At 42.0% G+C, this 16,195-nt stretch overlaps 1 protein-coding gene across 1 annotated transcript in view; it reads left to right on the plus strand.

Moving 5' to 3' along the window:
• The window catches only part of emilin1a (elastin microfibril interfacer 1a), a 31,166-nt gene extending 15,257 nt beyond the window's left edge, over nt 1-15,909 (plus strand). The window contains exons 2-12 of the mRNA XM_005449852.4: nt 4,261-4,377; nt 5,935-6,113; nt 6,494-6,593; nt 6,845-6,953; nt 7,033-7,203; nt 8,645-9,922; nt 10,917-11,331; nt 11,646-11,762; nt 12,805-12,822; nt 12,922-13,056; nt 13,155-15,909. Of these exons, the coding sequence (XP_005449909.1) occupies nt 4,261-4,377; nt 5,935-6,113; nt 6,494-6,593; nt 6,845-6,953; nt 7,033-7,203; nt 8,645-9,922; nt 10,917-11,331; nt 11,646-11,762; nt 12,805-12,822; nt 12,922-13,056; nt 13,155-13,474 (2,959 nt within the window). The 3' untranslated portion in view covers nt 13,475-15,909. The remainder of the gene's footprint in view (nt 1-4,260; nt 4,378-5,934; nt 6,114-6,493; nt 6,594-6,844; nt 6,954-7,032; nt 7,204-8,644; nt 9,923-10,916; nt 11,332-11,645; nt 11,763-12,804; nt 12,823-12,921; nt 13,057-13,154) is intronic.
• The last annotated feature ends 286 nt before the right edge of the window (nt 15,910-16,195 follow it).

Consider the following 16,195-nt stretch of genomic DNA (forward strand, 5'->3'; position numbering starts at 1 on the left):
TATATGTTGGTATATGTTTGTATATGTTAGTATATGTTAGCATATGTTAGTATATGTTGGTATATGTTAGCATATGTTAGTATATGTTGGTATATGTTAGTATATGTTGGTATATGTTAGCATATGTTGGTATATGTTGGTATATGTTAGTATATGTTAGCATATGTTGGTATATGTTGGTATATGTTTGTATATGTTAGTATATGTTAGTATATGTTGGTATATGTTGGTATATGTTAGTATATGTTGGTATATGTTAGCATATGTTGGTATATGTTGGTATATGTTAGTATATGTTAGCATATGTTGGTATATGTTGGTATATGTTTGTATATGTTAGTATATGTTAGTATATGTTGGTATATGTTAGCATATGTTAGTATATGTTGGTATATGTTGGTATATGTTAGCATATGTTGGTATATGTTTGTATATGTTAGTATATGTTAGCATATGTTAGTATGTGTTGGTATATGTTAGTATATGTTAGCATATGTTAGCATATGTTGGTATATGTTTGTATATGTTAGTATATGTTAGTATATGTTAGCATATGTTGGTATAAGTTGGTATATGTTTGTATATGTTAGTATATGTTAGCATATGTTGGTATATGTTGGTATATGTTATGTTCATAGTTTTCAGGTCAACAAACATTAACAGCAGTTTGACAACTGATTAGTTCACTTTCCCATGAACAGAGGTAATAGGTCATGGTGGGGGGGGCAGGCATGATAAACTGTTCTTGTCAATGAAACAAGCTCTGGAATGAGGAGGGGGACAGTTTATGGGGTGGGGGGTGAGAACGAAGGCTATAGGAAAGGAGACAAGAAGCAGATACTAAACAGAGATGGACAGAGAGACGCTCGGGTGCCAAAAACTGTGTGAGACTGAACAAGACAGTAACACAGAGAGAAAAGTGACAGACGTGAAGCCTGACAGACAGACAGATGAAAGACAGAGACAGACAGAGGGACTGAAGCTGCTGACTGATGAAGGATGAAGGAGCTCCTTGTGTTTTCCACCTTTTATCCATAAAACACTTCATAGTTCTACATTGATGACTCTGGGAGTGACACTAATTGGCCATAATGACCACTGGAGAAATAGCAGCAGATGGGGATTGTGGGTAATATGAAAATGATGATAGAAAGTGACTGAAGGACGTCTGTGTCTCAAATCTATCTGCAGCTGTTATCAAGAGAGACATCAGAGGGTCAAGGGCGATAAGGCAGACGAGGACAAACGGAGTAGCCTGCAGACTGTGGGAGTGTGGGAGTGAGGGTGTCGTGCTATGAAAGCATGTTTATGGGGACGTTTTTTTGCTGTTTTAACAAATGCTTGACCGTCCACCTCATGGGAATTATTTTAGGATTAATATTTGAGTTGGCGTGAAAAGTATGGATTAAGTTAAAACCTGAACCTAGCATTAGAAAGCTGTTATAATGAGCATCATTTTATCAACAATGGATTCAATTTAGCGTGAAAAGTTCTTTTTAGTTAAGCAGCCAGTGTTATTTGAGCCACAGCGGGAGCTGTTTCCACTGAAGTCACTGGCAAACAAAGTTAGCCACCAGATTGTGAACAAGAAGCACTTAGGAGCTGCAGTATTATTTTACTTATTTATTTACTTTTAACCTTTTATATTGTGTATATTGTCTATTTTGTTACTTAACTTTCTGTTTATTTTAATCTTTGCGTACAGCACTTTGGCCCGTCTATGAAAAGCGCTTAATAAATAAACTTTACTTACAGTAAAGAGCCAAACGGTCCCCTCAGGGCTCAGTGAAGGAGGGGAACATGATGCAAGTGAATACTTCACCGGGAAACATAACTCTAGATAAATGCTACTGTTGATCAGTATTTGCCAACAGGTTCACTAAACCGTGGCCGCAAGCCAGCCAACCCAGGTAACCTCCACTCGTATCATATGATACTAGAGCCTGCTTTAAGATTTAAGCTCACATGTTCAACCAAAAGTTAGCATTTTGTTAAAGGTACATATCTTTGCTCTTTGCAGCCACTTTATGCTTGGTGTTGTGGTTTTCCATGTGCGTACTGTAGGATCAATGAACATCGTGTTTCCTTGAACAGGTGGGAATCGGTGGTTCAGAGGGTTCATCAAAGGGTTACCCTGTCAGCAGTGACACGTGTGTGCACACCGGACACTCTATGTACACCATATGTAGTACACCTTGTTAGCATTAGGTCAGATTCCCTTTAGCCTTCAGAACTACTTTAATTCTTAACAAGTGCTGCAAAGATTCATTGCAGATTCATGTCTATATTGACATGACAGCATCACACAGTTGCTGAGATCCATGATGTGAATCTCCTTTTGCACCAAAGGTGATCCAGTAGGATTGATAACTGGTGACTGTGGGATTTGAGTGCAGTGAACTCATTGTCCTGTCCAGGAAACCAGTTTGAGATGATTGTACCTTTGTTACATGGTCCATTTTCCTGTTGGAAGCAGCCATTAGGAGATGGGTACGTGTGGTCATAATTGGATGGTCGCTTCAACGATGCTTAGTTCACAGTAAGCGGCCCAAAGTGGCATCAAACGCAGTTTCACCACCAGCACCCTGACCCGTTATTAGAAGGAAGGATGGATCCATGCTTTCATGGTTTTTACACCAAATTTGGACCCTGTTTGAATGTTGCAGCAGAAATGCAGACTCATCAGACCAGGCAATGGTTTTCAAATCTTCTTTTTAGTGAAACTGAGGATTCTGTTCTTAGCTGATAGCAGTGTTCCCTTTCTATCAGCTTGAAGTAGTCTGGACACTCTCTCTGACATTAACAAGGCATTTGATCACAGAAAAATCAGAAAAACTGTTCATGTGCGACAATCCCAATCAAACCTGTCTGGTGCCATCAGCCGTGCTACGTTTAAAGTCACCTAAATGACCTTGGTTTGAAGTTTAGCAGGTCATGTTGACCATGTCTACGCACCTAAATGCACTGAGTTGCTGTAGGCTCAATAGGTCATGGACTCAGTATCAAATGTACAAATACAGTGAAACAACCAGAGAGAACACTATGTGGACAGTGTAGAGTGAGGTTACTATCATAAACTAACTTCAGCTTTTTGTGTGATTCTTAAGTCCACTAAGTAACCCAGCATGAGCACAACCAGCTTGTAGCTTTGGAACATCAAAGTTAACAAAGACAGCAAATATAGTTACATTTGGAAAAACTGGAAACTGATGTTGCTGATATTTGTTAGACGGAGCGACCTGCATCCCCGGGTTAACATCATGATCTAAACTAGGTTAAACGTTTTCTTACTCTTATATTATTTATATATTCTTCCTGTTAAAAGGGAGTTTTTCCTTCCCACTGTCACCAAAGTGCTTGCTCATAGGGAGTCATGTGATTGTTGGGTTTTTCTCTGTGTGTATTATTGTAGGGTCGACCTTACAATATAAAGGAGGCGACTGTTGTTGTGATTTGTATAAATAAAATTGAATTGAAATGAATTTTTCTTGTATCTTTATATTGTTATCTGTAAGGGGAAACACAAACAGGCACCTTCATACTTAAAGCATATTTACAGTGTATCTACCTGAAGCTTACAGATACTAAATACATTGTGAATATTTTCTAATATTTATCTTAACATTACCCATAAAAGCGTTTTCTACAGAATAGCAGCTGTGACTTACACCCATGCATACACTGAGATTGGTTTAAAAAAAATTGATGCAATGAACTGAAGACTGTTTGCAGAGAAAATCTAATTTACTTTTGCAGTTACTTCCCAAGAAGATGTGAACCCTGGTTCACGACTTCTATCTCAGATTTCTGGAAAGAGATAAGAAATCATGCATCTGACCGGCTTTTATAAATATTATGCTGGGCATTTGTGAATAAATGTAACTCTGGGTTTACTGCAAAGATATGCAGTATAAATACTGCAGTGAACTTGGTGTGTTGCATTGTTAAATTCATGCACATATCAGACATGATCTGACTTTTGCACCAATTTTTCTTGAGTGTAGCACAGAATAATAACTCCAAGTCTAAGGTCTGAGATATTAATCTACAAAAACTCCAAACAGTGCAAACTCACATTCAGCGTGTGACCAGAGTTTTGATTGTCGTTCCTTCCCTGTTTTCTGAGCCAGGGAACGTAGAACAGAACCGGAGCGAGGGTGAGGAGCTATGTTTGTGTTAACGCCTGACTCGAAACGCTGACCTAACCGATAGCCATCACACACCCATTCATCTGCCATTTCCTTTTCCCTGCTTCAATAGGAACTGGTGTGCTTATGTGGTGACGCGCACGGTTAGCTGCATGATGGAGGATGGCGTGGAGACGTACATCAAGCCGGACTATCAGCGCTGTGCCTGGGGACAGTGTCCTCGAGTGGCGTGAGTATCTATGCCTCGTCTCCGTGTTTCCGGATTCTAATCCGCCTTTGGCCTCGCCATCTTCAAAGCCCCAGGAGTCCTGTATCCATCATCTTGTTCTATTTCCTGTCTGTAGACTTCACTCAGCTCTCTCAATCTTTTGTCTCCCGGGCTTCAACCACGAGGTCAGGAGGGCGGCTGGTTGAAGCTGGGCTTCCACATGATTGCAGCTCCGTACTGGTGTCTGGGTAATCTCAGTGATAAAGTCTCTTTGGTGCAGACCGGTGAATATCTACTATTACAAGTAACGGAGCACATTTACTATAGATAGGACTCGCTAAATGGGTTTTCCAAATGTGGATGTAATGCTTGGAGAAAACATTAATCGAGCATTGCTGATGTTGTCCCTCCTTTGAAGTTTTCACTGCGTTGTCTAACCCTGGCCTTGCTGCTTGATCCCGATGCCTGCCCGCGGCCTCGGTCTAAACCTGGGCTATGCTAAGAATGAAGCCAACAGGAGTTCCAGGCACCGCAGTCTCGTCTCCTACGCTGCAAAAACAATCTTCTCTTGCTCTCTGTTTCTTCCTTTTATGATTCTCTCAATCTCTCTTGCTAACTCTGCCCAGCTCCTGCTCTCATTTCTCCGAGCCGTGTTTTGTTTTTCTTCTACAAGGACCTTTTTTCTCACGCTCACAGAAAAGGAAGCTGGAAGATGAAATCTTTTTTCTGTGTTACCTACAGTAAAGTTTGTGGAACGTCACAAAAAGAAAAAACCTGCTGAACTTTTGCAGCCGCGGCTTGTTAACATGCCTGTGATGATAAATCTTTATGGAGAGTTTTGGCCAATTCGGTCTATTTATTGCGTTGTGACTGCAAATAAGACCTCTTCACAAGCAGAGCTGAGTGGCACATTAATGATACGACTCCAGCAAAGCTTTCCAAATAAAACATTCCTTTCTTTTTTTTGCAAAGGAATGCTCTAAGAACAAGATTTTGTGCTGGCTCAGTGCAGTTCCTTTGGAAAATGGGAATTTAAAGTCCCTGTAATCTCATTCATCATCAGTAGATGATTTGCTGCGATTTTCCTCGCATCTAATGACCTTTGGACATGAATATCAGTGTACAGCACAATGATGATGTCTCATGCAGGGTTTGGGGGCCGCTGCAGGTCGACACCGGGAACAAGTTGGCTGTAGTTTTTGAAGGCAGAAACCAATAAGGCTAAAAGTTTGGTGCTTTATTAGTGCTCTGAGCCTGTACTCAGGCATGGCTGCACCTTGAAACCAAACACAAATGATAGGCACACATGTATTAGCCTGCATGCTATCAGGCTAATACATGTGTGCCTAGAGACTGTTAAGTCATGTTTTCTACACTCCATACAATGATACCAAAAAAAGAATGAAAGTAATATAAAGCTAAATTTGGCCATAGAAAATAAAACAGCTTTTTGAGCCACACTATAAAGACGACCAACAGAAACTAAAAACAATCGAGATGAAAGGGTCACGGGGTCATGTCGAGTGAAAGCACACGAAAACCTGGATGTCGTTTCACAAACGCCTTTTTCATCCTCAGCTATCGGACGTACAGGAGACCAAGATATAAAGTAGCTTACAAGATGGTGACAGAAATGGAGTGGAGGTGTTGCCATGGTTACGCCGGGGAGGACTGCCACAGTGGACCACAGGGGACACCTGAGACTGGTGTCACAGACACTGGCTACAACACAGGTGGTGGGCAGCGGGGAGGAGAAGGTGAAATCACAAACACATCAGAAAATATTCTTTATCTTCTGAGTTTGTCTCCCAGTGAGGTGTCTGTGTCTTTCCTCAAGTATCTTCTGAGTTTTGATACCTCAAGAATGAAAGAAGACCTGGACGACTGCATTTAAAGCCTTGAAAACATCAAATAGTCATAACATTAAATAAAGAAGCTCAGGCTGCCGTATTATGTGTCTCACATGTAACCTCGGTGAACTGTGTGTTTCCTTTATTACTGCAAAAAGGTCCAAATCTGGAAATATGAAAACAGTCAGTCAGTATAAGTAGCTGAGTGAAAAACATGTCGAGACATTTAGCAAATACATTTACAGCATTAAGCAGCACATTTTACATCTTCCTTTCCTTTTGTCCAGGAGACACAGAGAAGATCAGACAGCTGGAGAACACCATTCATGGCCTGACCAAAGACCTCAACAACATGCAGACCACCATCAATGGCATAAACCAGAGGCTGTACGTCAGTGTTGTTTTTAATACACGTGCATGCTTTATTTCATGGACTGAGTTTAGTGTTAGTGAAACGCTGTTTAGTGGAAATAAAGAAACTCCAGATGTGGTGTTAGGGTCACGTATGGATGACACACTTTCAATTCCTGTTTATTGCACTGGAGATATACCTCAACTCTGGAGTGGATGAAAACTTCTCACACGCTTCTTTAGCTCGGCCAAAACACGAAGGAATCAAAACTGTTTCTATCCCACAGGCACGGGCTGACTGGGGCCATTGTCCCTGCAGATTCAGCTCAGCCACACATGAAGGAAACCATCAACAGCATCCAGACAAAGCTGGATCATCTCTATAACAGAACACAGGTAACTCTGTCCAGAAGTCTGCTGTTTGTGCACACAAGCATGGATGATGCTCATTTCTGTGACTGTTGTGGTCGTTTAGGCACATGATCAGACGCTGCTTACAATCAACAACCACCTGGTGAATGGAGGAGGCAATGAGCTGGATGGAGCAGGCAGAGGAGGAGCTGGAGGTGACCAGCTGAACATCCTAAAGGAAGAGATACTGACACAGCTGGAGAGGAGGGTGTCTCTGTCCTGCTCTTCCTGTCAGGTAAAGTCCAATATGTCCTAATTCATTATGTCATAATTATATCAATATGGCAACAATCACCATTATTTCCCCACCACCAATAAAAAAACGAAGGCGTACTTGTGGTTTACTAGCAGTTAGATTTTCATGCCTTTCCCCCTGTGGGAAGCGATTTTTTCTGCCCAAAGCAGTAAAAGATAATGGCCCCATGCTGCAGCATAAACCACTGCACAAACAAACAATAAAAAAAGGATTACTTAAAAAAAAGATGAGAAAAAGGGTAACAACAATAAGGAAACATTTTACCAGCTGCATTACATTTTTTTGTTAGGATTCAACATAAATCAGATAAAGTGAGTTTTTATTTGCCTCGTGTGCTGTCATGGCTCCCTGTAGGCGTCGACACATAAAGGGCCCCACACCACAGCACAAAGCCACTCCTCTGTTTGTCCCAGGTGCTCCTGCATTGTCAGATCTTCACTCTGAGCACATATGATCTAAAATGCTGCATACAAAGCGTCGTAGCAGGGCGATTTTCTTAGTACACTGGGCAGCTTCTACAAAGACACCTACACCTGTTACGTAAACTAGAGGACGTTATATCGTCTGTCGCCGTATCTACACTCAGTTCATTTATTTGCCTCAAAAATGAGAAAAGTTTAGCCTGAGTGCTTTGCATCATCAGCAGGTTTTTTGCTCTCCATGTCACTTCCTGTGTGGAAGCTTCGGACACTTTTGGCTAGCTGTCAGCCCAACCACCCCGTGCTGACTGATACTTGATTTATATAGCACCTGTTTCAAAACAACGCTATGAAGTCTTTCGCACAATAGTGAAATAGGTGGAATGACGAAGGTTTGTAAATGTACTTTTTTATTCAGTATGACATGAAAAGAGTGAATGAGCCCTTAAACAAAGCAGGAAAGTGTTTACAGAGGTGAAGCCACAAAGCCGTTGACCAATGCCGTGAGTCTTTTTACAACCACAGCTGTCGCCACCTGTTGGTCTTCAGATAGAATGCAGGCTTAAGGCACTTCAGCATTAGCTTAGCTACGTTTTAAAAACACAGACAGTATGGCATGGTGGAGGTGGAAATCCCACCTCCACCATGCCATACTTGATTTCCTGGCCTATGTTAAGTAAACAGTGATCCATAAAAAAATAAAAATAATAAAACATCAGCACAAACACTTTGTACCAGGGGCTTCATGGGGTGACTTTCCAAGGCTACGCAGCTTTCCTGTTGCTGTAATGTGTAGATGGCTCATTACTTTTCTCACATAGAGTGAAGTATACACATGGTATTAGTATATATAACAACTAAGCAAACCTGTAGTTCAGGAAAAGTACCTTTGAAACCCTTAGAAATCACAAAAAAGTTCTAAAATCAAAGTTTCAAGTATGTTGAAAGAATATGAGCCTGACATCATGACGGTTATGTCTCGTATGTCTCGTTATCACCAGGTCGGCGTGGAGGACCTGAGGCGCCAGCAGCAGGAGGACAGGGACCGGATCACAGCCCTGGAAAAGAGGATCAGCTCCATAGACCAGCACTTGAGGCAAAGCTTGGAAATCTCTCGCAGTGAGACCGAGCGCTCACAGGCCTGCTGCAACACAGTCACTGAGCTGGGAAGGAGGCTGTCTGATGTCGAAGTCCGACTCACCTCCACTGCAAACAAGTGTGACGCTATTAAAGGGCGGCTGGATAAGGAGCTCGCTGGGATGGGTGGAGGAAAGGGGAGAGTGACAGAGGACCGGTTGAACGGCAGGCTAAGAGAGCTGGAGAAGAGGATGAATACCACAATGAGGAAGACGGAGCAGAGGTGTACTAACACCGGGAACAACATGAAAGAAACTGTGCAGAGAGACGTCACTCAGCTGCGAAACTCGGTCCTTGTTCAGCTCGATGACCACAGCTACAAGATCGGTAAAGTAGAGCTGGATGTGGCTGTTCTTGGAGACACGGTCAAAGACCACAGTCGACGTTTAAGCCAGCTGGAGAACATCACGACCTTCCTCGACAGACGGCTAACATCAACCACAGACATGTGCAGAGACGCCTGCGGGCCGAACGCAAGAGACCGGACAAGTGATGAAACTGTGAAAACTTTGGAGTGGAGGGTTGTGGCCAACCAGGATGAGATCCAGAAGTTTAACACCAAGCTGAACAACCTCTCGGTGTCAGGAGACTCGCTGCTTGAGAGAGTGATTAACTTAACAACTGATGTGAAAAAGATAACAGCTGTGACCGGGAAGGATGGCGAGCACTTCAACAGGATCTTCACCGAAGTGGAAACTTTGGGCCACGATTTTAAGGAGTGTTTGATATGCAGCACTATAGAAAAGGACCTGCTCACATTTAAAAACTCCACCACAATCAGCCTCAACAGATGCCAGACGGAACTGACGGATCTGCGGAGAAAAGTCGACTTGGGAGAATCCGTCTGCTCTCAGGTTTGCTCCAACCTGCAGGAGGAGGTGGGACGACTCAGAGAGGACGTGGAGGAGTGCACGGTACAGTGTAAAACCAACATAAATGATCTAAAGAAACGTCTGGAAGGTCATACTGTACATAGTGGAAAATTAGGAGGGGATCTGAAGTCTATCCAAGGAGAGCTGGCTGAGGTCATGGATACTTTTAGCTCCATTAATGACACTCTGAAGGGCCTGGGAAGGACTGTGCAGACACACGGGCACACGATAACAGATCTGACCCACGTTAAGAACAATATCATCGTTGAGGTAAGAATATGTGATGCAGATAATAGCCTAGTTATGCAAACATCTGTTTGACATGTGAACCTGTAAATTAAAGCCATTAAAGGCTTTTTTCTGCTTATAATAAATGTTGACTGCATCGTGGAGTGGCTATAAAGTAAGTAATGAACCAAAACAAGGAGACTATATCACTGTAACTGTTGGTAGCCTGGATCAGCAGGATCAGCAGTGGAAACTGCCTGGAAAAACAGAACGAGCAGTGTTGGGTGGGCTGTGCAGTTGTTCAGTTCAAGTCAAGAAAACACCAGCAAACAGAAAATGATGCAAAAGCACACAAAAGAAAACAGAAGTTGAATAAAAAACAACAGAAATTCAGAAAAATTTCACAAAAACAAAACACAGTGGAAGTGTTTTTGTTTTTGGGAGCGCAGAACAGAACGGCTGTGGAAGTGACACGCTAACTTGACCTTACACACACACACACACACACACACACACACACACACCATCCAGTCTAAAAAAAAACACGTTCACCTCGAGGCTTTAAAACATCACTTTACAAACCACTGGGTGACATCAGGGGAGATGCATCTGTCTGTTGTCATGTCTGTGCTTAACCTCCCAGTTGCAGAAACAGTAAAATAATTAAAAAATATTACAAATGCTTTCAGTTAATAAATAAATGATCTGTAAAGTGTAGCCAAGAAGATTTCCTTCCTATAAATTGCTGCCTTTAATTACACTGGTAATCTATGTGTTGTTTTATTTACAGTACACAAAATGAAACATAATAATAATAGTAATGTGTTTACGATGTGTAAAAAACCTTCATGTCTGCCAAATGCATCGTGGTTACCTTTGGAACTGTGTTTTCATAGAATATTAATACAGTTGTGAAAACAGGATATTACAGATATTTGGGTTTTCTCGACAGATGATGACCGTAGGAGAATAAATTGTGGAGCAAAGGAAAACAGAAAAGTCTTTTCATAGCAGAACTTTCAACACTCTTTTCCAGGTGAACAACCTGCAAACGGACCTGGAAGACCACGTCGCTGACTCAAACACTCGATTCAGTGATCTGGGCAGAGAGATCCAAATAATTAGGAGCAACCATGTGACTGAGATTGGGGAGTGCCAGCGGTCCAGTGACGGCCTAGATCGAAGGCTCTCCAACCTCGAAAAAGTGTCTGGACGCTTCGACTCGTTTTCCGGAAAGCTGGAGGGCATCAAGGAGGGCTTGGACCGACATGTGTCTGGGCTGTGGAACTCCGTTAATGGACTCAATGTCACAGTTACATCTCAAGGAAATGCTATTGAAAATATCCAGAACGTCCAGCTGCCTCAAATCCACTCCAACATACACAAGCTGAACTCTTCAGTGGTCGACTTGGTCAGAGACTTCCACAGATTCAAAACACAGGACTTTAAGGGTGAGTCACAGAGGGCAGAAGGCGTGGGATCTGCTGGTTGAGAGATAGTCGCTCCCAAGTGAAGGGAGGTATGTTTGGACTGAGGGAAAAATATAAAGAAAGATTCCAGGCGGTCGTCATAAAATGATTTAAATTGTGCTCTCTGCCTAAAAGCTAAGTTTTAGTAAATATGAGAGTAAAGGGCACATCCCATGTCACGTGTCACGACTTATTGTACATGTTTTTAGAGTTCTCTTTAGGGATAGTGTTACTGGTAAAGAGAACTTTTCCTGGAGTGTTTCCCGGCTGTCTCACCAAACATTGCACTCCTTCAGGTCCACCTGGTCCACCTGGGCTCCGAGGAGAGCAAGGGCCCCGGGGTCCGATGGGACCCGAAGGGAGGATAGGACCTCAGGGCAGAGATGGCGAACAGGGACTAATGGGACCCCCAGGTAAATACTGTAGGCCCAGTTTTGGAACCAGAAGTGATCATCTTTGGCCAAAAAGGTGGAATGTTAAGTTAAGCTTAACCAAGCTAGCTAAAGTTAGCTATCATTTTTATTTGGCTGATAATTGGCATTAAAAGTTCACCAAGAACTCTCAGGATGTTCACTCAGCTAGCAGCTATACTCTCGACTAGCCATTTTCAAAGTGAAGAGTATTGTGACCCACTCAAAAACCAGAAAATCACATGGCACCCACCCAATCTTAAATCATCACACTAACTAAAATGCAGTAGAATGTGATGAATTTGCTTTAAATGTTTACTCAAAAAACATAAACTATAGAACTATGAACTGCTAAAGCTACCCAGTCATGGATCAAGGCAGATGTGTGAGCCACCTCCAACTGGGACACAAACTTCAGCACAGAAGAGTAAATTTAGGTCAGAGTAATGAGGAATACCATAAATTGACTTCTTCTTCTTACTACTTTGAATTTACTTTTTATATTAATAAGCACATGTATGTATTTACTGGAATGTACTTGAGACTAATTTCAAACTAAATTCCTGTTATTACTATGGTCCACCTGCAGCACCTTGGCCCACCAAGGTGCCCTGGCCCACAGTTTTGGTAGCCATGGTTCTAGCCCACGGCTACCATCTGACTGCATGTGTGAAATCCTGTGTTGGATGGGTCACCTGCTGTCATGCGTAAACTTAAAAGTTATAAAAAAGAAGGTTAAGTAAAATCTCACCTCTGCTTTCTACTAGGCTGAAAACACTTTATTAAATCATTTATTTGCCATAAACCTGATCATTTAAAAATGGGAGGATAAGGGGACGGACTTCCTGTCAGAGTTTGTTGAAGGAGGCTGAGTAAAGATGCTTTTGGCAGCTTTTGCTTTGGACAATGCCACCTGATGAAAACTTTGCTTAGTACAATAACACTTATGTATTTGGTGCATCTTTGATGTCTCTTCATTAACATGTTGCATATGCTACTGCTGGGTCACTAACTCGCTGTTGTTATCTTTCATCTTACTTTCCAGGTCTCAGAGGCGAACAGGGTATGTGGTGTTCTTATCAAACAGCAGATCAAAGTGCGCCTAACTCTTTGATCTCGAATCCACGGTAACACCTGCTCTTTGTTTCTGCTCTATCATCAGGTCCTCCAGGCTCCGATGCCCACGTGCCACGCCTTTCCTTCTCTGCTGCCCTGACCCGCCAGATGAGAAACACGGGAACCATAGTGTTCAATAAAATCTTTGTCAATGAAAATAACGCCTACAATCCCAAAACAGGTGAGTCTCGCTACAACGCACGTTTCAATAGTTTTAGGTTTTTTTTATTTCAACTCAGTGTGCGCAGTCAGTCATTATGACCTCGTCCTGTCCCGCAGGTTATTTCACAGCTCCTGTGCGTGGGAAGTACTTCTTCAGTGGCATCCTGACAGGCCACAAAAACATAAAGATCGAGGCAGTGCTGTCCAAGTCCAACATTGGTGTGGCCCGAGCGGACTCGGCCGGATATCAGCCTGAAGGCCTGGAGAAGCCCATGGCTGAGACAAAGCACATCCCTGGAGCGTTAGCTGTCTTTAACGTCATCCTGCCCATGGAGGAAGGGGACACGGTCTGTATCGACCTCGTAACTGGGAAGCTGGCCTACTCCTCTGAACCTCTGACCATCTTCAGTGGGATGCTGCTCTACGAGACGGTCTGATTGGATGTGTAAAAATCCTGAGCGTGAGAGCTTCTGATTTGTCCAAGAGACAGTGCCACTGAGAAACTGAGATCATTGGACTGGATCTATCCAGCAAGAAAATGGCTTATATTTGACCTTCAGTGCCAGGAGGGGTACCAGAAGTCCTTTGTAACCACAGTCGTTTGTTTTGTGTTTCACAGCTTTAAGGAAAACTATTTTAAGCAAGAGCCATTGGTGTGTTTTTGTATCCTGAAGAAGCCACTGCATGGTTATCTTATAATGTCACATTTTCATGTAATTCTATTAACGTGAGTTTACAGCAAAACAACACAACATGCAGCTTTCAGTAGTTTTTAAAGGGACCTACTAATATTTTCATATGCATACAACCAATCCCCCCCCCACACACACACACACACGAACACAAAAATGGCACATTGTGTAAAATTGAAATAAAAACAGAACACAATATCACTCTATCCCTCATCTTTAAAAAGCTGGGAGTTTTTGGGAGAGGATTGTTTTCCCATTGGTGTCTGTTAGAGGATCCAGGCTGCTCAACAGTCCTGGCTCTTCTCTTTTGCACTGTAATAGATGCATTATGCAGCTTAGCATTGTCTAAGGCCTTCCCTGAAAAAGATGTCTGGATGGGAACACGTGCTGATCTAATACCTTTATGTATTTCATAGGTACAGATGCGCCTCCACACCATCAGAGATGCAGGACTTTAAACTGAGAGCTGCTGACAAGCCGAATGGTGCCTCTTCTCTTTTCTTCAGACGACACGGCATCCGTGTTCTCCAAAAAGAATTTCAAATTTCAGTTCTTCCAACCACAGTTTTTCCACTTTGCCTCAGTCTATTTTAAATGAGCTTTGGCCCAGAGGAGTTTCTGGATCATGTTCGTGTATAGAGCTTTATCCTGCATTTGTGGATGTCACGGCGGACTGTAGTCACAGACAGTGAACCTTACAATTAGCTGCAAAATGTTCCTCCAGCTGATTCTTTTTAGTAATGCTAACTTCTCCAAACTTTTTTGAGATTTGTTGATGCAAACCAACTCAAGAGCTAATGTTTTTTCTCAAAATATTTTCAGGTTAAACTTGTAAAAATATGGATTCATAACATTTCGAAATCATTGCATTCTGCTGTTATTTTCATTTTACATACCATCCCAACTTTTTTGGAACTGGTTCAGGTAGTTTTTTTTCTACTTTTAGCTCCATATTATGTCACTGAGAATGGATATCCCTTATATGGGCACCTATGCTGTGCAGCCAATAGGAAGAAAGTTGACTTAAAGGGGGGCGGGGGAGCTGAAACTGCTTCTTTCAGATAGAGGATGAACTACGGGGCTACATCAAGGACCAGTATAAGATAAAAAAGGGTTATTTTTAACCAGGGATCCTTCAAAGCTACTCAGCAAAGCTAAGCAGAGTTCAAGAATTAAAACATGGAGCTGGACGTGAGCACCACCGGTGCCATTTAAAGAAAGGTTATCTTATAAAAAGATGATTAATGTGAGGGCTTTTTGTCCCTTATCCACCCACAGCATACCAAATGATCAGAGGTTATTACACACACTTCCTGAATTATTCCTTGGAGTTTCATTCTTACCACAAGTAAATTCCCAGAAACACAACACAGAGTGCCAATTGTATTGGAAAAAATGCAGAGTGATGAAGTCCAAACCACTATCACTATTCTTTAGGAGGAAATGCACAAATGAAGTCACTGACAGTTTGGTGGAGAAACCACAGGATTTTATAAATCATACAAAACAATAAGAGCATTATAGGACATTAGCTGTGCCCAGAAACACAAGAGGACGTGGAGGACTGCCAAGGGCAAGAACAGTTTTCCTTCTTGTGTCCTTCTAAGGGACATTTGTAAGAGTTCAGAGGGTGAAAGTTGTGTTGCTGTTACTATCAGTCCATCTTACGCTGGAGTTTTTATGCAAAGCAAACAATAATAAATACAGAAGCTACACTTATCCTTATATCAAGTATACAAAGCTTATTTCTTTGATTAAACACACACATAGCCTGCCTTTGGTTGTCTATTTTTCAGGTGTGCATTTTATAAGGTGTTGTACATATTTTTAAATGGCTTGCACACTTTTTTTGCAGATTCACTTTGCATTTTTTTACATTATTTTCTCTTATTTCTTATCATACATGTTTTCCTTTGCAAGGAGGACACGTTTGTCATCAACTCTAGTGTGGAAATATAAGTGTATGTGTCTAAGCATTGTGTAACCTTAACAGACTGTACATATTTTTGTGATCTTTAAGAATTGCCACTTCACTTCGCAAGGTACTGTATATGTTTTGTATGTTTTGTCACGTGTGCTACAAATACAGATACCCAGTGTTATACGGCTCACGTCAACAGTATCGCTCTCATCTGGATTTGGTTTCTTTTATTAAATGAGCTGGTATGCATCAGGTTTTACACACTGCTCCGCCTGCTTTGGACTTCACGTATTTAATCTGGCACTTCTTTGGCCTTCACAAATACACACAGCTGGGCTGACTTTTGTTTCTGGCTCCTACTTCAAACCTCTATCATCTCCTCCCTCGACTTCAACAGGCTAATTTTAGCTTAAGACAAGACAAGGAGTCTGTTGATTTTTTTTCTTTCATATGCTGCACTGCAGTGACCCCTAGTGTTCAGGATATTTACTCCAGCAGCTGTTAGGAAAAGCTTAACAGTCAAGAAGCTCATTACTTATCAAAGA

This window comes from Oreochromis niloticus, linkage group LG15 (assembly GCF_001858045.2).
Source record: "Oreochromis niloticus isolate F11D_XX linkage group LG15, O_niloticus_UMD_NMBU, whole genome shotgun sequence".
Lineage (NCBI taxonomy): Eukaryota > Metazoa > Chordata > Actinopteri > Cichliformes > Cichlidae > Oreochromis > Oreochromis niloticus.